The sequence below is a fragment of the Caenorhabditis elegans genome, chromosome III (assembly GCF_000002985.6).
Source record: "Caenorhabditis elegans chromosome III".
NCBI lineage: Eukaryota > Metazoa > Nematoda > Chromadorea > Rhabditida > Rhabditidae > Caenorhabditis > Caenorhabditis elegans.
Window position 1 is genome coordinate 1538360 of NC_003281.10, and position 20266 is coordinate 1558625.

Sequence of the window (20266 nt, forward strand, 5' to 3'; positions counted from 1 at the left end):
TTATCTCAATTTTTTGATATATTTTGCATTAAAAAAAGCTTCTGAACACAGAATTTTGGAATTTTGTAAAAAATATAGTGAAAAAAATTTTTACAAAAAATTTTTTTTTTTTGAAAAACATTTATTTTCAATGTAAAAGTACACAAATAATTATTTATACTCCTTAATTTCTGCATTTTTCTCCAAAAAACTCGAAAATTCAGAAATCAATCGATTTTTCGGCAATTCAAATGTGAATTCCTTGAAAGCAGTGCTATAGCCGATTTGTTTGAATCCTAGTTTCTTCTTGAATAGGCTCAGGCTTGGTGTGTTGTCATCGGTAATTTTTACGCAGAATTGCTCGATTTTCAGATTCTGAAAAATTGAAAATTTTCGAAAAAAATATTTTTTTTGCTCATTTTTCAAAACTGTCAAAAACCATGTCAAAATTCTTATTCTCCTCATTTTCAGCTTCAAAATGACCCCCAACACGACCATATTCCGTTCAATTTGACAACCGACACAGCTGATATCGGTGCTACAGTAACCCGCGTGGCGAGACCCAAAATTTTCAAATTGCGCGGAACCAGGACATGATGGGGGTCATTTTGACGCTGAAAGTGTGGAGAACTCGAATTTCAGCTCAAAATCGAGAAATTTTGAAGAATAAAATTTTTCTGAAAAACAAAAAAAAATTCAATTTTTTTTCGAACTAAAATTTTTTTAATTTTCAAAACTGTCAAAAATCATGTTAAAATTCATATTCTCCACGTCACCAGCTTTAAATTGACCCCTACAAGCCTATGTTCCGCGCATTTTTCCCACCGACACAGCTGATATCGGTGCTACAGTAACCCGCGTGGCGAGACCTAAAATTTTCAAACTACGCGGAACCAGTGCGTGATGGGGGGTCATTTTGAAGCTGGGAGTGAGGAGAACTCGAATTTTTATAAAAGAAATTAGTTAGGAGAAATTTGACAAAAAAAATTCTGAAAAAAAAAATTGTTTCAGAATTTTTTTTCAAAATTTTTTTTTCAACTTTTACATCCAACAAAAACTTTTTTTTAGAAGAAAAAAAGTATTTTACCTCATACGCCCACGCAATAATAACCCTCACAGCCTCCTCTCCAATGCCTTTTCCTCTGCCACGTGGCTCCGCTATCATAACCTCTACCTCACCAGTGATGACGTCATCGCTAGGGTTTTCAGTGGACGGTGACGTGGAAATGAACAAATTCACATCGCCAAGCATGTGATCTACCTGAAATTTCGGAAAATTTCCAAAAAAAAAATCGGAAAAAAACACACTTTTCTTTTCGAAAATGCAAAAATTTTTGATAAAAACAGAATTTTTAGTGATTTTTCACATTGAAATCGGCAAAAAAGTGTAAAAAACCCCAATTTTAAGTCAAAAATTTGAATTCGCGGGTGACCAGCGCTAAACAACACGCGCTGTGGCGTACTAGGAGTGTCGTAGTTTTTGGCGGAAAAGTCGATTTTCGAGTGGTTATAATGCTATTTTCCCAATTTTTTGGTCTATTTTTAATTCAAAACGGTTCTGAGCCCGTGAATTTCAAATTTTTGGAGGCAAAAACTTGAAAAAAACGGGGTTTTCCTGAAAAATCCCTACTTCTTCTCCACTTTCATTCATTTCAAGAACGATAAACGTTAGTTTATCCTCATCATTTCGCCAAGTTTTCTGCATTTCATATTCCTCATCCAACGACAATTGTTCAGAGCCGGTGAGTCGGCGAATCTCCTCGTTTTCCATCCATTTGTGGTATTTTGCAACGTGGCACGGCTCGTACGGCACTAAAATGCACTTTTTTGCGACGATTTTCACGTTGGAATTGAGTTTCATTGCCTGGAATATCGAAAAATGCGAGAAATTCGAGGAAAATCATGTAAAAACGCCGGAAAATGAAAAAAATTATATAAATTCCCGTGGCCGCGGCCTAGAAATCCCAACTGTTTCTCACTGGAGCGCGCTTGCTCGCTCCACGGGCAAATTTGTTTTCAGCCATTTTTAGTGATTTTCCTCTGAAAATCCGTGGTTTTTCACGATTTTTTCGCTTAAAATATTGAAAAATCATGAATTTGTATGCGAAAATCCATTAAAAACCTATTTTTCACCTCAAAAACCTCGATTTTCAGGTCGAATTGAGCCATGCTCGGAAGAACGTGCCAAAAGCTTCAGGCAGCCGCGCCGATTGTGAGTTATTAGTGGAAAATTGTCAATTTCGACTGAAAAAGCTGGAAAAGTCGTGGAAAATCAATCAAAATCGCTGAAATTTTTTTTTCTGCGAAAAAATCCCGATTTTTGCCAGATTTTCACCAATTTCCGCGAAAAATCACTGAAAAAAATTTCAAAATTTCCAGCAATCATCGATTCGTGGAAAAGCACGTGGCGTCGTTGTTCAAAGCTATTCTGCAGACGTTTTGCCGTACAAAGGGCAGCCAGCAGGCACAAAGTCGAATCGTGTGAAGCTTGAAGCCGGAAAAACGTATCATTGGTGCTCATGCGGGTTGAGCATCACTCAGGTGCTTATTTTCGAGCATTTTCTCATGGAAATCGTCGAAAAACAGCTAAAATGCCGAAAAAATCGCGGAAAATTGATAAAATTTAGCTATTTTAGGCTTAAAATGGCGCCTATGTGCCTTTAAAGTCGTGATGAAACCCAAAATTTTGTTAAACGTGAATGCTAGTGAAAAAATTACAAAAAAAGCTCATTTTTGCTCAAATTTTAATCAATATTCTAGAAAAATCCAACATTTTTCGAAAATTACCCTAATTTTCCCGGAAAAAGCTCAGACGGTCTATTTTTGTTACGAAAAACGCTGGAAATAAAGATTTTTTGCGATTTTCTGCTCAAAAATTTGGTTATTGCAGCTATAATTAACGAATTTTGCCCTAAAATTAGAATTCCGGTCATTTTTCGCGTTTAAATATTTTTAATCACATTTCTAGTGATTTTGCCCAAATTTTCAGTTAAAAATTAAGTTTTTCACTCATTTTTACCCCTAGAAATTGGTTTTTTCGCTCAAAATAGATTGGCGGCCTAACTTTTGGGATTTCTAGGCCACCAATCTGAAAACGAAAAATCTTCTAAAAATCGATAATTCCCCTGTGACTTGTGCGTTTCTCAGATTTCTGGCATAAATACTGTGTTTATTCACATTTTCAGTCTTAAATTGGCTGAAAATGTGAATAAATACCGTATTTCTGCCAACAATTTGGCAATAGAGCACATTTGTCACTCGGACATGCGGAAGCTATGCCCAAATTTTCAATGATTTTCACACATTTTCACACATTTTCAGTACAAAATTCGAGTTCTCCATCACATTTTCCCCCCCTAACCCGATTTTCAGTCAATTTAGACTAATTGTCGTAAAGTTCGGTGCCAAGTACGCAAGGCACTCGGTGTTTGCGTACTTTTGGGACTACCGTACCCCTCGAAATTCAAATTTAAATCTAGAGACCCAGAAAAAGGGTGCTAGGCGTGTGAAATTCGACGACGATTTTAACACTGAAAAATGCCTTAAAAAACCGGAAAATTCCTGAAAAATCCAAAAATTTTTTGCAGCCATTCTGCGACGGAACCCACAAAACGCCCGGATTAACCAACGTTCGCCCCGTCAGTTTTCAAGTTGAAAAAACTGGAATTTATCCAATGTGTGACTGCAAACAGACTGGAACTCGACCAATTTGCGATGGAAAACACGCTGATGTACGGGGAAAATGGGGAAAATTTCGAAGATTTTCACCTAAAAATCGAATTTCTCGCAAAATTTGAGATAAAAACTGGAAAAATCCCATTTTAATGAAATTTGGCTCAAAATTATGCAAATTCTGCTTGTTTTGACCAAAAAAATCCAATTTTTAAATAAATTCGTCAGAAAATCAATTTTCCGCCAAAAAACCCATGAAACTTCAAGAAAATTCAATTTTCCACAAAATTCGCCACTAAAATCATGAAATTTCAGGATTTTTGACCTAAAAATGGCAATTTTTCAAAAAAAAAAATCGTGATTTGCCACAAAATTTCAGTCAAAATCCAATTTTTAGCTCAAAAATTATGGAATTTAACGGAAGAGTCCAATAAATTCATGAAAAACTAAATTTTTGGCTTAAAAAATCGATTTTTCACTCACATTTGCTCAAAAATCATGAAATTTCCACATTTTCGACCTAAAAACGGCATAAAATGCCAATTTCCAGCCAAAAGCCAATTTTTAGCTGAAAAAATTGTGAATTTTACCAAGAAAATCATTAAATTCATGAAAAACTGAGTTTTTGGCTCAAAATTATCGATTTTCACTTACTTTGTCCCAAAAATCATGAAATTTCCAGATTTTTCACTTAAAAATGTCATTTTTCAGCCAAAAAGCCACTTTTTTGCTCAAAAATTGTCAATTTAACGGAAAATATCATAAAATTCATGAAAAATTGATTTTTCAGCTTAAAAATGTCGATTTCTTACTAATTTTATCTCAAAAACCACGAAATTTTCAGATTTTTAACGTAAAAACGTCATTTTTCAACCAAAATCCAGAATTTTAGCTCAAAAATTGCGAATTTAACGGGAATTATCATAAAATTATAAAAAATTCAATTTTCACTAATTTTGGCTAAAAAATCATGAATTTTTATGATTTTTGTTTTAAAACGCCAATTTTCAGCCAAAAATCCAAATTTTTAGCTCAAAAATTGCGAATTTAACGGGAATTATCATAAAATTTATAAAAAATTCAATTTTCACTAATTTTGGCTGAAAAATCATGAATTTTTATGATTTTTACCCTAAAAACCTCAATTTTCAGCCAAAAATCCCAATTTTTTCAGGTATCCAAAGCTCCACGTGATCTAAACGCTACGAGAATGGTTGCATTCGACGAATCGCCAGTTTACGCAGGAGTTGCTCAAAAATTGGGATATAAGCCGAAAAATGGTGGATTCCAGTAGTCCGGAGACTACGCTGAGACAGCAGCCGAAATCAAAAAAAGTACCAGAAAAACTGAAAGCAGTAGATTTTTTTTTATTGGAAAAAATTTTTTAGGGGTTTTTTCCCGATTTTTAATGTGTGAATAAAGTAATTTTTAAGTGAAAAATCGATTTTTCTGGTGCAAAGAAATCGATAATTTCGGAAAAAATCGATTTTATTACCGGAAAGTCGATAATTTTCGATTTTTTCGGTGTTTGCGTACTTTTCGAGGTACAGTACCCCCCCTAATTTTCAGGAAAATCGATTTTTTTTTCGACTAAAAATCGATAATTTTTGGCAATTATCGATTTTTGAACAGAAAAAAACACGAAAATTTTTGGAATTTCCAGGGTTTTGCGTACTTTTCAAGGTACAGTCCCCCCTAGAAGTTCATATTTTTTAATTTCCCGGGTTACTGTAGCTGCTGGAAAAGTACGCAAACACTGAGAAATAATCCAAAAATTATCGATTTTTCGGTTCAAAAATCGATAATTTCGGAAAATATCGATTTTAGAAACGAAAAAACAAAAATTTCCAATATTTTCAGGTTTTGAACTGCAAAAATTCAACTTTATCGTATTTTGCGTAGTACTTTTGGGGCTACAGTAACCCCCGGGAAATTTGAAAATTCGAATTTTCGAGTTCTGAACTTTAAAAATATGCGAAAAATGGAATATTTGTATTGGTTTTCTGAAAAATTTCGATTTTTGTACTGAAAAAACCGAAAATTTGGCAATATTTCGGTGTTTGCGTACTTTCGGAGCTACAGTACCCCCTAGAATATCAGAATTTCAAAAATATTGATTTTTCGACCGAAAATTCAATTTTTTTTCAATTTTCGGGTTACTGTAGATTGAAAAGTACGCAAACACCGAGAAATTACAAAAATTATCGATTTTTGTACCGAAAAATGAAACGTTTTGGAATTTTCGGTGCTCGCGTACTGTTCCAGCTACAGTAACCGGAAAATTTTAGAAATTTCCGGAAAAGTGGTTCAAATCTGTTGAAAATCTTTTTTTCGGATCAAAAATCGATAATTTTTAGATTTTTCGGTGTTTGCGTACTTTTGGAGCTACAGTAACCCGAAAAATTCGAACTTTTCGCATAAAAAATCGATAATTTGTGAAATTATCGATCTTTGTACCGAAAAATTTGAAATTTTCCAATTTTTCACATTTTAAACTGCAAAAATTCAAATTAATCGTATTTTGCGTACTTTTGGGGCTACAGTAACCCCCGGGAAATTTGAAAATTCGAAGTTCTGAACTTTAAAAAATGCGAAAAATGGAATTTTTGTATTGGTTTTCTGAAAAAACTACGATTTTTGTGCCGAAAAATCGAAAAGTGGGCAATTTTTCGGTGTTTGCGTACTTTTCGAGCTACAGTAACCCGAAGAATTTGGAGTTTCCTAAAAAAAACCGAATTTTTCGTATCAAAAAATCGATAATTTGAGAAATTTTGCAAATAATTGATTTTTGAACTGAAAAATTCGAAAATTTCTCATTTTTCCAGACTTTTGGGGGGCTACAGTAACCTGAAAATTCGAATTTTTCAGAAAATTTCGAAAAAAAAAATTTTTTTTTTGGTTTTTTTCTGCAAAAATATTGATTTTTTCGGAAAATTTTTTAGTTTTTTCAGTTTTTCATCAATATTTCAACCAACAACACACACTTAAAAAATCAATAATAAATAAAATTTTAAAAAATTCGAATTAATAATCATCGTCAGCGGCGGCGGAGGTGGCAGCAGGACCCCTCATTCTCTTCTCGGCGAGCTCTCCTTCGGTGCCAAATTCGTAATAGTGTGGAGCCAATTCGTAAAGCCATTCAGGCTCAATAACTGTGACGTCACGGATCGAATCCTGCATCACTTCGGTGAAGATTACCCTGAAAAAAAAAACTTTTTTTTTTCATCGAAAAATGATTTTTTAATCAAAAATTTGAATTTTCCACGCTCCCAGCTTCAATTTGACCCCCAACATGCCCATATTCCGTTCAACTTGACCCACCGACACAGCTGAAATCGGTGCTACAGTAACCCGCGTGGCGGGACCCAAAATATGAAAAGTGACGGAATCAGGGCATGATGAGGGTCATTTTGAAGCAGGGAGTGAGGGGGGAATTCAAATTCGAAAATTGTTTCTCGTCGGAAAAACAGAAAAATTGCAAAAAAAAATTGTTTTCTTCAATTTTTGATTTTTTTTCACAATTTCAAAGTTTATACACAACCATGTTAAAATTCATATTCTCCTCATTTTCAGCTTTAAAATGACCCCCAACATGACTATATTCCGCGCATTTTGACCACCGACACAGCTGAAAACGGTGCTACAGTAACCCGCGTGGCGGGACCCAACATTTGAAAAAGTGACGTAATCGGGGCATGATGAGGGTCATTTCGAAGCTGAGATTATGGAGAACTTGAATTTCAACTTAAAACCTAGAAATTTCGAAAAATAAATGTTTTTTTCTGAAAAAACAAAAAAAAATTCAACATTTTCTTTTTTTTTCTGGAATTTTTTAAATATTAATTTTTTGCAAAACTGATAAAATATTCGAAATTTTGACAGCCTTAGCTTCAAAATGACCCCCATCATGACCATGTTCCGCGCACTTTGACCACTGACACAGCTGAAACCGGTGCTACAGTAACCCGCGTGGCGGGACCCAAAATTTGAAAAAGTGACGTAATCGGGACATGATGAGGGTCATTGTGAAGCTGAGATCATGGAGAACTTGAATTTCAACTTAAAACCTAGAAATTTCGAAAAATACAATTTTTTTTTTCTGAAAAAACTTTTTAAAAAAATTCGAAAAAAAATATTTTTTTCGGAATTTTTCCTTTAAAATGTTTATTTCTGTGCAAATTTGATAGCATATTCGATTTCTCCTCATTTTCAGCTTCAAATTGACCCCCACATTGCCTATCATCCGCCCATTTTTAAAAATTCGGGTCTCTCCACGAGGGGTACTGTAGCACCGATTTCAGCTGTGTCAAAACTTCCAAAATTCAAATTGAATGGTGGAATGTGGTCATGTTGGGGGTGTCAAAATGAAGCTGAAAACGTGGAAATATGAATTTTAGCTTAAATTTAGGATTTTTTGAAAAAAAAAAAATTCCGAAAAAAAACAAATTTTTTTGGAAATTTTTTGATTTTTTAATTTTTCAAAAAAATTCAATTTTTTCTCAAATTTTCCTGTAATACCATTTCGGATAGTCTTTCTTGAACATAATCGACGATCCTTTGTACATATTGAAGGGGAAGCTCTCCTTGACTGTCATATATTTCCCTGTGTAGTGATATTGGGCCGCCTGGGAGAAGAAGCCGGTTACAAGGCATTGTCGGATGTTTTCAGAGCAATCTGAAATTTTTAAAAAAATTAGGAAAGAGAATTGTTACAGAATTCAGAAAAAAATCAAAGAAATAAAAATAAAAATTTTTCAAAAATTTTTCCCCAAAAATCTTTCAATAGTTCACTTGGAAACCTTAATATTCGTTTTCTACAGATTCCCAGCTTTCAAATGACCCCCATATTGCCTATGTTCCGTCACTTTTTGAAAATTTGGGTCTCGCCACGCGGGTTACGGTAGCACCGGTTTCAGCTGTGTCGGTTTTCAAAATCAACGGAACATGGTCATGATGGGGCTTATTTTAAAGCTGAAAACTTGGAGAATCTGAATTCCAGCTCAAAAATAAAAACATTTTTTTTTCGAAAATATTATTTTTCTCAAAATTCCCAAAAAAAAATTTCCATTTGTTGCAAATCCTTCATATAGGTAAAAATTCGAATTCTCCACGTGAGCAGCTTCAAATTGACCCCCATATTGACTATAATCCGCTCATTTTGAAAATGTTGGGTCTCGCCACGCGGGGTACTGTAGCACCAATTTCAGCTGTGTCGAATCTGCCAAACTTCAAAATTGCCGGATCCTGGGCATGATGGGGGTCATTTTAAAGCTAGTGACAGGAGGAATTCGAATTTCAGCTCAAAAAATGAAAAATTTTAGGAAAAAAAATTAAAAAAAATTTTTTTTTTTGAAAAACCTACTAATAAGCCCGCGACTTGAAACTTTCTCAATCTCAAATCTCTTCAACAGCCTGACAAGTTGGCTCCGCACATTATCCGCCCTCATAAGCCCCCGATAATTCACAAAATGATCGGAGCACCACTTCTTGCTGCGGCCATTTTCGACGAATTTCGTGAAAACATTGAGCATTGTCATGTGATCTCCTTCTTCGACCGCGAATTTCTTTCGAATGACGTCAGCTTGATGACGTTGACGATATGGGGTAATAAAGACATCCTGGATTTGCATCATTGCAACAATTGTCACCATTTCTGTGGAGCACCCGAATTCGGCGGATTTCAGTAGACATTTACTGTGCATTGGTGGTAATGGAAATTCTGCCATTTGTAGACCCAATGGGGATGTTAGTTGGGATCTGAAAAATTTTGAATTTTCGAAAAAAAAAATTTTTTTTTCGAAATTTTTCCCAAACATTTTTTTTTCAATTTTTCGCGCTAATTTTCTTGAATTTTCATTACAAAATTCAAATTCCCCGTTATTTTCTACCCTTTGCTCATGGAATTTTGGTGTTTTAACCAATTTTCAAAATTCCGAGGGGTACTGTAGCCCCAAAAATACGCAAACACGGAATTTTGGAGATTTTTGAGAACTCATGGGATCCGGTGTCAAATTTTGAGAGAAATTCAAATTTTGTGGTAAAAATCCATGAGAATAACCCAATATAGATGAAATCTGAAAAAATTTGAATTTTCAAAAAAAAACAATTTTTCGAAATTTTTTTTGCAAAATTTTTGTTTAACTTTTCGCTAATTTTCTTGAATTTTCATCATAAAATTCAAATTCCCCTTCACTTTTTACTCCTACAGTCCCAAATTTTGGTGTTTTAACCAATTTTCAAAATTCCGAGGGGTACTGTAGCCCCAAAAGTACGCAAGCACGGAATTTTGAAAAATTTCGGGTTAGAGCTTTGAAAATCAGGGTTAAGGGGTAAAAAATGACAGAGAACACGAATATCATAACAAAAACGACGAAAAATTCGTAGTTTCTTGAGTACTGTAGCTAAATGCTCTCCGGTTTAAAGGTACATACGTTTCGTCGATTGCTCCAAGCGCGTAAAGAAGCTCCAAACCGTTGATCATCGCCCAGGACGGGGGTGGCTGAAAATTGATCCAAATTTTAATAATAGAAGTGGTCTAAAAACTCAATTTCCCTAGTGGTGGCCTAGAAACCCGATTCCTCGTGTGGCCTAGAATTTCAAAACTCGGCCCCACCATTGAACTCAGCTCACTGAGAGCTTTCAAATGACCCCCAACATGCCCTGGTTCCGGTGATTCTGAAAATTTCGGGTCTCGCCACGCGTGGTACTGTAGCACCAGTTTCAGCTGTGTCGAAACGATCAAAATCTCAAAGTCAACGGAAGATGGCCTTGATGGGGGTCATTTTGAAACTGATAACGTGGTGAATCTTAATTTTTTTTCAAATTTGACAAAAATCTGATTTTTTATAAATTTTCCAAAAAAAAATTTTTTTTTTGAAAATTTGAAAAATTCTAAAAATTGTTATTTCTCAAAATTTCACTTGGAAAACTTGATATTCGTTCTCTACTGGTTCCCAGCTTCAAAATGACCCCCATATTGCCTATAATCCGCTCATTTTGAAAATGTTGGGTCTCGCCACGCGGGGTACTGTAGCACCAGTTTCAGCTGTGTCGAAACTTCCAAAAACTCAAAATCAACGCAACCCGGGCATGATGGGGGTCATTTTGAAGCTGATAGCGTGGCAAAGTCGATAAAAATAATAGTTTTCCGGAAAAATTAATATTGGAATTAAAATTTTTTTTTTTCAAAATTCTAAATTTCTCACAATCAAAATGAGTTGAATTTTTTACCGATAAATAGTGAAATCTGTGCACATTCTGCACACCAAGAGCTTTCAACTGCAAAATTGTGCTCGCCATCTGGCACCGCTGAATTTCGGGTACCGTACCCTCGGCGAACCGTTCAAACTCCGATTCCGGGTACAGGCGATAGCATTTTCCGGGTCGAATACGTCCGGCACGTCCGGCACGTTGTTCGGCGGATGCTTTGGATACAGTAACCCGCATTAGGGTCTCCACACCGTTGGCGGCGTGTTGGGCGCGAAGCTTCACGTAGCCAGTGTCAATGACGTAGCAGATGCCGGGAATTGTGATGGATGCTTCGGCTATGTTGGTTGCAACGACCACTTTACGGGTTCCATGGGGTGTTGAGTCGAAGGCTTTCATTTGCTCGCGAGCTGAAAAATTTTCAATTAAAAAAAAATTGTTTTTTTTGGAATTTTTTTCCAAAAATTTTTTATTCGAAATTTTTTCCGAAAACAATTGCTATTTTCAAATTCCGCTTACTCTCAGCTTTCGAATGACCCCCATCACGACCCAATTCCGTCACTTTTCATATTTTGGGTCTCGCCACTCGGGTTACTGTAGCACCGGCTTCAGCTGTGTCGGTGGTCAAATTGCACGGAATATGGGCATGTTGGGGGTCAAATTGCAACTGGTAACGTGGAGAATATGAATTTTGACTTGGTTTTGAATGATTTTCGAAAATATGAAAAATTGAAATTAAAAAAAATGTTTTTTTTGGAGGAAAAAATTTTATTTGAAATTTTTACAGAAAACGATAGCTATTTTCGAATTCTCCTTATTCCCAGCTTTCAAATGACCCCCATCACGTCCCAACTCCGTCACTTTTCAAATTTTGGGTCCCGCCACGCGGAGTACTGTAGCACCGGCTTCAGCTGTGTCGGTGGTCAAAATGCACCGAACATGGTTATGATGGGGGTCATTTTGAAGCTGAGGGCGAGGCAAAAATGAATTTCGACTTGGTTTTGCACGATATTCGAAAATAAGAAAAATTGAAATTTTCAAAAAAAATCCCGAATTTTTTTCCAAAATTTTTTTATTTGAGATTGTTCCAGAAAACAATTGCTATTTCCGAATTCTCCCCCCTCCAAGCTTCCAAATGACCCCCATCACGGCCCAATTCCGTCACTTTTCAAATTTTGGGTCCCGCCACGCGGGTTACTGTAGCTTCAGTTCAGCTGTGTCGGTGGCCAAATTGCACGGAATATGGGCATGTTAGGGGTCATTTTGAAGCTGATAACATGAGAAATTTCAATTTATTCTCCATTTTCCGGCATTTTCAGCCAAAAAAATCACCAGGAAGCGCTCCATAGCACGGAACCACCCACAGACGGTCGCAATTTTTCAAATTTCCAGCCAGCTCGCGGAGCTTCTCACAAACGTCTTCCACCTCGTCTTGTCCTGTCAAGAATACCAGAATATCGCCAGGATTCTCGTGTTTGTGAATATTTATTACAGTATCCACCGCCGATTGACAGTAATCTGGCACTGACCTGAAAAAAAAAAATTATTTGAAATTTACGTTCAAAATTTGCTCAAATTTGTAATTCTGAGCTTAGTAGCTTCAAAATGACCCCCAACATGCCTAGGTTCCGACGATTTTGAAAACTTTGGGTCTCGCCACGCGGGGTACTGTAGCACCAGTTTCAGCTGTGTCGGTTGTCAAATTGCACGGACACCAGGCATGTTGGGGGTCATTTTGAAGCTGATGACGTAGAGAATATGATTTATTGAATTAAAAAAATTTTTTTGAAAAATTAAAAATTATAGAAATTTTTTTTTATTCCAAAAATTTTATTTCCCCGAAATTTTACATGGAAAACTGGATATTCGTGTTCTCTAGGTCTCCAGCTTTAAAATGACCCCCAACATGCCTAGGTTCCGTGCAATGTGAAAATTTCGGGTCTCGCCACGCGGGATACTGTAGCACCAGTTTCAGCTGTGTCGAAACATCAAAAACTCAAAATCGCCGGAAATAGGGCATGATGGGAGTCAAATTGAAGCTGACGACGTGGAGAATATGAATTTCTACATAGTTTTCAATAAAATTTTGAATTGAAAATTTCTTTTTTTGAAAAAATTAAAAATTTTTTTGCAAATTTTTTTTTTTTTTGCAATTTTTTCCACATCCACTAACGTTTTTGTATGATGTACTGCAACTGGATGTGTTCTTCCCTCCACTGAAATAATTCCAGCAGTATCTTTATCCGAATTTCCCGTCTCATTCATCTCGAAAAAATCCTTAAAAAGCTCGGCGTCCAGCGTCGCCGAGGACACAATAATCCTCAGATCATTGCGAATTTGTATGATTTTTCGAAGTAACCCGAGCAAAATATCCGTGTTACATGACCGTTCGTGTGCCTCGTCAATCATGATAATGCTGGAAATTTTTTTTTTGAAAAATAATTTTTTTTTAATCGAAAAATTGAGAGATTTTTTGAAAATTTGAAGATTTTCACGTAAAAATTCGGATTTCCCATTTAATTTCACACCTAATAAGCATTTTTCCCGGCCTCAATTCCAAATTTTGAATTTCGAGGGGTACGGTAGCGCCAAAAGTACGCAAACACCGAATTTTACGACATTTTGCACAAATTGGCTGAAAAAGCTGTTCCAGGGGTGGAAATTTACGGGGAATTTGAATTTTGGCATGACAATGTATAGAAAACAATTTGAAATTTGAAAATACTGAATTTTTTGTTAAAAACTTTTTTTCAGAATTTTCCAGAAGTTTTCAAAGATTTTCAGACTGAAATTCGAATTGCTCGTCAAATTTCACCCCTAAAAACCTTTTTGGGGCTTCTAACCCTATTTTTGAATTTCGAGGGGTACGGTAGCGCCAAAAGTACGCAAACACCGAGTGTCTTGCGTACTCGGCACCCAACCTTACGACAGTTAGTCTAAATTGGCTGAAAACCGGATTCCGAGGGTAAAAAATGATGGAGAAGTCGAATTTCGTATTGAAAATCTGTAAAAATCACAAGTTTTTCGGGAAAAACGAAAATTTGGGCATAGCTTCCGCATGTCCGAGTGACAAATGTGCTCTATTGCCAAATTGTTGGCAGAAATACGGTATTTATTCACATTTTTAGCCCAATTTATGACTGAAAATGTGAATAAATACAGTATTTATGCCAAAAATCTGAATAGAAGCACAAAAGTCACAGGGGAAATATCGATTTTTTGGGGAGCAAGGGACATTTTTCCGTAATTTTTCGGGGAAAATGTGAGTTTTTATCAAATTTTTCTATGTTTTAGCAGTTTTCTGCAAGAAAATCCTGTTGAAAAATTGTTTCTAGGCGGAGGATTTTCGGATTTCTTCAAAATTTTCCGGGTAAAAATTCAAAAAATCACCTATATTTCGATAATAGTGGATCTGCAAGGATCTCCCTCAACAATAGCCCATCAGTCATAAATTTGACTTTAGTATCCTTATCCGATACATCATCAAATCTTACAGTATACCCAACGTCGTGCCCCAAAATACAGTCCTTCTCCTCGGCGACTCGGGTGGCTAACTGCAAAATTTTTCAATTTTTCACCCAATAAATTTCAGGTATTTGAATTTCCCGCCAAGCCATACCGTAACCACGGCCACCCTTCGTGGCTGAGTAATGACGATTTGGCGGCCGTCGGCCGCCCAACCGGCTTCTAGAAGGAATTGGGGTACTTGAGTGCTCTTTCCGCATCCTGTTTCGCCGACAATGATTATTGTACGATATCGTTCGCACATGTAGAGAATGTGACCGCGATTCTGAATGAAAAATTAATTTTCATTTGAAAAAAAATTTTCGAAAAAAACAATTTTTTTTTTTTTTGGAAATTTTTTTTTGAATTTTTCGCAGATGTTCAATAATTTTACACTTTTTATCTACTTTACCACTAAAAAATAGGGTTCCAGCTCAAAATTTAAATTTCGAGGGGTACGGTAGCCCCAAAAGTACGCAAACACCGAGGCTTGCGTACTTGGCACCGAACCTTACGACAGTTTCTTCAAATTGGCTGAAAACCGGGCTCCGGGGGTAAAAAGTGATGGAGAAGTCGAATTTCATACTGAAAATTAGCGAAAATCATCGGAAAAATGCTAAAAATTTGAAGTTTTCCGAAAAAATGAAAATTTGGGCATAGCTTCCGCATCTCCAAGTGACAAATGTGCTCTATTGTCAAATTGTTGGCAGAAATACGGTATTTATTCACATTTTCAGCCCAATTTAAGACTGCAAATGTGAATAAATAAAGTTTTTATGCCATCAATACGAGTAGAAGCACATGAGTCACTGAAATTTCAATTTGGGAAAAAATTTAACTTATTAAAAATTTAGCTTCAGTTAAAACTACAAAAAATTATTGAAAATTTTTTATCTTGAATTAAGAAAAATTAAATAGTAAAGAAAAAAAATTAATTCAAAAAATCGAAAAAGAAATTTTTATTTTTTGGAAGAAAATGTTTTTTTTTTTTTGAAAATTACAGTTTGTAGGTAGGTAGAGTGTATAAATTTGAGCTTTTTTGATATTATTATTGTAACATTTTGAAAAAAAAAAACAATTTCAAATTTAAACAAATCGATATTTTTTTTTCGAATTTTTCAAAAAAATATTTTCCAAAATTTTTTTTTTTTAGTTTTCAGGATTTTTCTCAATTTTTTAGCTCAAACTGTGCAAAATTTAATTTTCTCACAACTGCACAATATCTGAATTTTTTCGATTTTTATAGAAACAGTTTTTTCTCGAAAAATCTTTTTATTTTTTTTTTAAATTGTTAAATTTTTAGCTGGCACTATGTGAAAATTTTTGGTCTAAAAAGAAAACTGGGACAAATGTTTGAAAATTTCAAAAAAAATTTCCGAAAAAAATTTTTTCATAAAAAAAAAAACTTTCAAAATTTTTTTCACAAAAAATTCAAATTTCGCGGCGCCAAAGAATTTCCCGTAGAACATTTTCTTCACCTTAAAAATAGGTAATCTAATTCTCTGCTGTTGAATATTCAATGAAGCATATGGATTATTGTGCACTTTTAGTTGCTCTTCAATCGGCGGAGCTGCTCCCGCGTTTTCGGTAGATCGTTCCTCGAAAATCAGTGGTCCGGTACGTGGAGCGTCTGCAGAGTCATCCGGTCGAGCAAAACCACGACGGGCTCCGGCTCCTTTTCTGGGCTCCTGACGGTGACCGTGTCCCGGGTGATAGGACATTTATGGCTGAAAATTCAAGTTTTTTCAGTGAAAATTTTAGATTTTTCACTGAAAAAAGTGAGAAAAACTATTTAATTCATGGAAAACTAAAGAAATTCGGAAAAAAAACGCCAAAATTGAACAAAAACCCTTTCATTTTCAATGATGGCCTAGAAATCCAAATCCACGTGGCCTAGAATTCCAAAACTCGGGCACCAATAAATTCAGCTCACTGAGAGCTTTCAAATAACCCCCAACATGCCCAGGTTCCGGTGATTTTGAAATTTTTGGGTCTCGCCACGCGGGGTACTGTAGCACCGGTTTCAGCTGTGTCGAAACGCGAAAAAAACTCAAAATCGCCGGAAATAGGGCATGATGGGGTTCAAATTGAAGCTGAGAATAGCGGGAATTCGAATTTTTCAGAATTTTCAAGAAATTTATAGAAAATTTGAGTTTTTCTGGACTTTGGACTAACTTTTTCAAAAAATTTCAAAAAAGTGGTTTTTTTTTTGAAAAAAATAGTTTTAACAACCAATTCGCACAAAATACTATTTAAAACTATTTGGTAAAACTAAATTTCCGAGCAAATTTCGAAAAAAAAGGTCAAAATCTCCGATTTCTGAGTAATGGCCTAGAAACCCCAGTTCTCGTGGCCTAAAATTCCAAAACTCTGCCACCATTGAACTCAGCTCACTGAGAGCTTTCAAATGGCCCCCAACATGCCCAGGTTCCGGTGATTTTGAAATTTTTGGGTCTCGCCACGCGGGGTACTGTAGCACCGGTTTCAGCTGTGTCGAAACGACGAAAAACCTCAAAATCGCCGGAACCCGGGCATGATGGGGGTCAAATTGGAGCTGAGAATGGCGGGAAATCGAATTTCTACATGGTTTTCAATAAATTTTTGAATTGAAAAAAAAATTGTAGAAAAAGTAATAAAATTCGAATTTTACAAATTTTTCAGCTACCATATAATAAAAGGACAAGAAATTCGCAGAGGAATGACTATTATTTTCAAAAGATTTTACGAGATTGGTATAAACAAATTTTAAAAAAATAATTCTAAAAAAATGGGGAAAATTTCAAAGAAAAATAATTTAAAATTCCAATTTCAAAAATTTCAAAAAACGAACGCCGAATTCGAATTCTCCGAGTCATCAGCTTTCAAATGACCCCCAACATGCCCGGGTTTCGTCGATTTTGAAAATTTCGGGTCTCGCCACGCGGGTTACTGTAGCACCGATTTCAGCTGTGTCAAAACGGCGAAAATTCAAAATCGCCGGAACCCAGGCATGTAGTGGGTCATTTGAAAGCTGATGACGTGGAGAATACGAATCTGACATTCATTTTTGGAAAATTTCAAAATTTCACAATTTCAACAATAAAAAATGCGAGAAAATTATCGATTTTTTCACTTTTTCTTTGCCGATTGTTCCTGAATCTTCTTCTGCTCGTCGGCGATCGCATCATAAAAGCAATTATCGGGAAAAACGTGCGGATCGAAGATATTTTTCGCGAAATTCGTGCCTTTTTCGTCAATTTCGAACGCATCGATGAATGTTGTGTAGCTCATCGGATTATTGTACTGCTGATTGCCTTGAATTTGTTGATTTAGATCGGTTCCGAGGGCTTTTTGACGAAAAGCATGCTCAAATCGTGTTGCAATCGCTGGATTCACTTCGATCTCCGGTGGTGGCGGGATTTTGAGCTGCTGCTCTCTGGTGCTCTCGGCGGCTCCTTGGTGAGTTGGAGCTGAAAATTATAATTTTTGTTTGAGAAATTTCAGTTAGAAATTCAATTTTACACTATAAACCTTGAAAATTCTCCGAAAAATTCTGAAAATTACAAGTTTTCCGGGAAAAAAAAAATGAAAATTTGGGCATAGCTTCCGCATGTCCGAGTGACAAATGTGCTCTATTGTCAAATTGTTGGCAGAAATACGGTATTTATTCATATTTTCAACCAATTTTAGCTATTTTTAAGCGGAAAATATGAATAAATACAGTTTTTATGCCACCAATCTGAGTTGAAGCACACAAGCCACAGGGGAAATATCGATTTTTTTGGGACTTCCCAGCTTAAATTGCACAAAGATTGAGCTTCTAGCAATTTTTATTTGAGCAGCTTGAACATAGAAAATTGAATTTTCATGATTATCGATGAAAAATTCTCAAAGTTTCTGGCGTTTTCTATTTTTTTTTTTTTGGAAAGTTTAGCATTCAAATGTGTGTTTAACTTTTAAAAGTAACTAAAATTCAACAAAAATTGCGTTGGTGTAGTAGAAAAAGTTAGGCCACCATTTTTTTTTCGACTAAAAATTGGCTAAACGGGTTAAGATTCATGCTTTTTTTTAAAATTTCCACTGAATTGGTATAAAAGATGGACAATTCAGCCTTTTGCTCAATATTTTCACTTTTGAACAGAAAAATTCCGAAATTCCAATTGGTGGCCTAGATTTTCCAGAAGTTCGGAAAAAATCGCCAAAAAATGAAAATTTGGGCATAGCTTCCGCATGTCCGAGTGACAAATGTGCTCTATTGACAAATTGTTGGCAGAAATACGGTATTTATTCACATTTTCAGCAAATTTAGTGCTGAAAATGTGATTAAATACAGTTTTTATGCCAGAAATCTGAGAAACGCACAAGTCACAGGGGAAATATCGATTTTTAGAAGATTTTATTTTTTTTTTAACTGAAAATTTCGCGATTTTCAAGTCAAAAAGGTTTTTATTACCATTATTTGAAATAAAACTTTCAAAAAATCGATGAAAAACGGCTTGAAACCATCATTTTCAGATTGGTGGCCTAGAAATTCCAAAAGTTAGGCCACCAATCTATTTTGTGCGAAAAAACCATTTCTAGGGGTAAAAATGAGTGGGAAACTCAATTCTCAACTGAAAAACTGAGAAAAATCACTAGAAATTCGAGATTTTTCGCTTTTAAAATCATTTAGAGAGCTTTTATAGCTGAAAAATCGAAATTTTTTGATTTCCTGGAATTTTTGCTAAATTTTGTACGGTGGAAATTGAAAAAAAAATCCAATATTTGGTGTTTTTCTATAAGAATTCTGATTTAGTCGATTTTTAGCTCCCAAAACAGCTAGCTTGGTCTAGTTTTGTAATTTTCTAGGCCACCACTAGAAAAATCCCGTACTTTTATCGAAATTTTCCGCCGAAAACGGTGAATCCACAACTGAATCCCGTCCAGGCGTATCTGAAGGTGAAATTTCATCGATATTCATTCGTAATATCGCCTCATTTCCCTCTTTAATTGCTCGATCAATGAGCTCTTGCTCTTCGTCACTTTCAACGTCACGGCTCTGTCGTGGCGGTGGAGCCGGTTCTCTGATCTCTGAAATTGGCGTGGCTCCGGAGATTTTAGGCGGTTCGGAGGAATCTTCATCGTCGTCATCTCCGTCTCCGGAATATGAAACCAATGAAGTTGTGGAGGCGGCCTGGAAAATTTGAAATTTTTTGGCCGAGTTTTAGATTTCTAGGCCAGCTTAAGCCTAAGCCTAAGCTTGGCCCTAAGCCTGAGTTTAAGCCTAAGCCTGGGGCTCAGCCTAAGCCTAGGCCTAAGCTTGAGCCTAAGCCTAAGCCTAAAATCGCTGATTTTTGACGGAAAATTCGAATTTTTAATCGGTTTTTCACATTTTCCAATGCCAAATTCAATTTTTTTAGCGGAAATTCCGAGTTTTCGCGTCAAAATTTCGTGATTTAGCCGTTTTCCCGCGATTTTCACAAATCCTACATGTGGCATTCCAATAACTGGAGTTCTGAACGCTGCTGGCGATGGAGAATGATCATCAAGTCGTTTTGGAGCCGGTGGCTCGGCGAAATCCTTCGGCGAATCCTCTTCGTCTGAAAAAAGCCCATTTTTTGGGCGATTTTCCCCCAATAAAATCGATAATTTACCTCCATAAACGTCGGAAGCTCGTCGTTTTCTCTCTTTTTCGAATTCTTCTTTGAATTTCTGCGCTGTGCTTTGGCCTGGAACAATTTAGAAATTTAATTTTTATGATATTTCCGGCGAAAAACCTTCTGATGACCTTCTTCGCGGCGATTCATCATCACTTTCTCCTTCGTAATCCACTAAATTGTTCATTTTTTGACTGAAAAATGCAATAATGAGCTTGAAATCTGGGAAAAATTGATATTTTATACAAAAAATAAATATTTTTTTAATTCGAAACTTGTCCGAGAGGAGT

The 20266-nt window shown here is 35.8% G+C and overlaps 4 protein-coding genes and 2 non-coding genes across 6 annotated transcripts; 2 read left to right on the plus strand and 4 right to left on the minus strand.

Moving 5' to 3' along the window:
• Positions 1 to 111: 111 nt before the first annotated feature.
• On the minus strand, positions 112 to 1885 carry Y67D2.5 (N-acetyltransferase 9-like protein). The gene is made up of 3 exons (NM_065017.4): positions 1610 to 1885; positions 1067 to 1240; positions 112 to 354 (listed from the first exon to the last, which is right to left on the minus strand). The coding sequence occupies exons 1-3, from the start codon at positions 1838 to 1840 to the stop codon at positions 151 to 153; spliced, it is 609 nt and encodes a 202-aa protein (NP_497418.2). The 5' UTR covers positions 1841 to 1885; the 3' UTR covers positions 112 to 150.
• A 248-nt stretch (positions 1886 to 2133) lies between these two features.
• On the plus strand, positions 2134 to 5089 carry cisd-3.2 (Iron-binding zinc finger CDGSH type domain-containing protein). Its single transcript, NM_065018.9, has 4 exons — positions 2134 to 2191; positions 2359 to 2520; positions 3567 to 3710; positions 4826 to 5089. Exons 1-4 carry the CDS (start codon positions 2147 to 2149, stop codon positions 4943 to 4945), a joined length of 471 nt encoding a protein of 156 aa, NP_497419.1. The 5' UTR covers positions 2134 to 2146; the 3' UTR covers positions 4946 to 5089.
• Positions 5090 to 6588: 1499 nt separating this feature from the next.
• On the minus strand, positions 6589 to 16088 carry ddx-35 (putative ATP-dependent RNA helicase DHX35 homolog). The gene is made up of 10 exons (NM_065019.5): positions 15840 to 16088; positions 14477 to 14647; positions 14248 to 14411; positions 13031 to 13273; positions 12190 to 12386; positions 10882 to 11267; positions 10083 to 10150; positions 9014 to 9408; positions 8170 to 8326; positions 6589 to 6850 (listed from the first exon to the last, which is right to left on the minus strand). Exons 1-10 carry the CDS (start codon positions 16080 to 16082, stop codon positions 6676 to 6678), a joined length of 2199 nt encoding a protein of 732 aa, NP_497420.1. The 5' UTR covers positions 16083 to 16088; the 3' UTR covers positions 6589 to 6675.
• Positions 15064 to 15161, minus strand: Y67D2.11. Its single transcript, NR_101790.1, has one exon. It is a non-coding gene; the product is annotated as an Unclassified non-coding RNA Y67D2.11 (non-coding RNA).
• Positions 16089 to 17050: 962 nt separating the features above from the next.
• Positions 17051 to 20170, minus strand: eelo-1 (Early ELOngation arrest). The gene is made up of 5 exons (NM_065020.7): positions 20097 to 20170; positions 19974 to 20048; positions 19810 to 19919; positions 19213 to 19513; positions 17051 to 17810 (listed from the first exon to the last, which is right to left on the minus strand). Exons 1-5 carry the CDS (start codon positions 20161 to 20163, stop codon positions 17470 to 17472), a joined length of 894 nt encoding a protein of 297 aa, NP_497421.2. The 5' UTR covers positions 20164 to 20170; the 3' UTR covers positions 17051 to 17469.
• Positions 18861 to 18913, plus strand: Y67D2.9. Its single transcript, NR_052088.1, has one exon. It is a non-coding gene; the product is annotated as an Unclassified non-coding RNA Y67D2.9 (non-coding RNA).
• Positions 20171 to 20266: the final 96 nt, after the last annotated feature.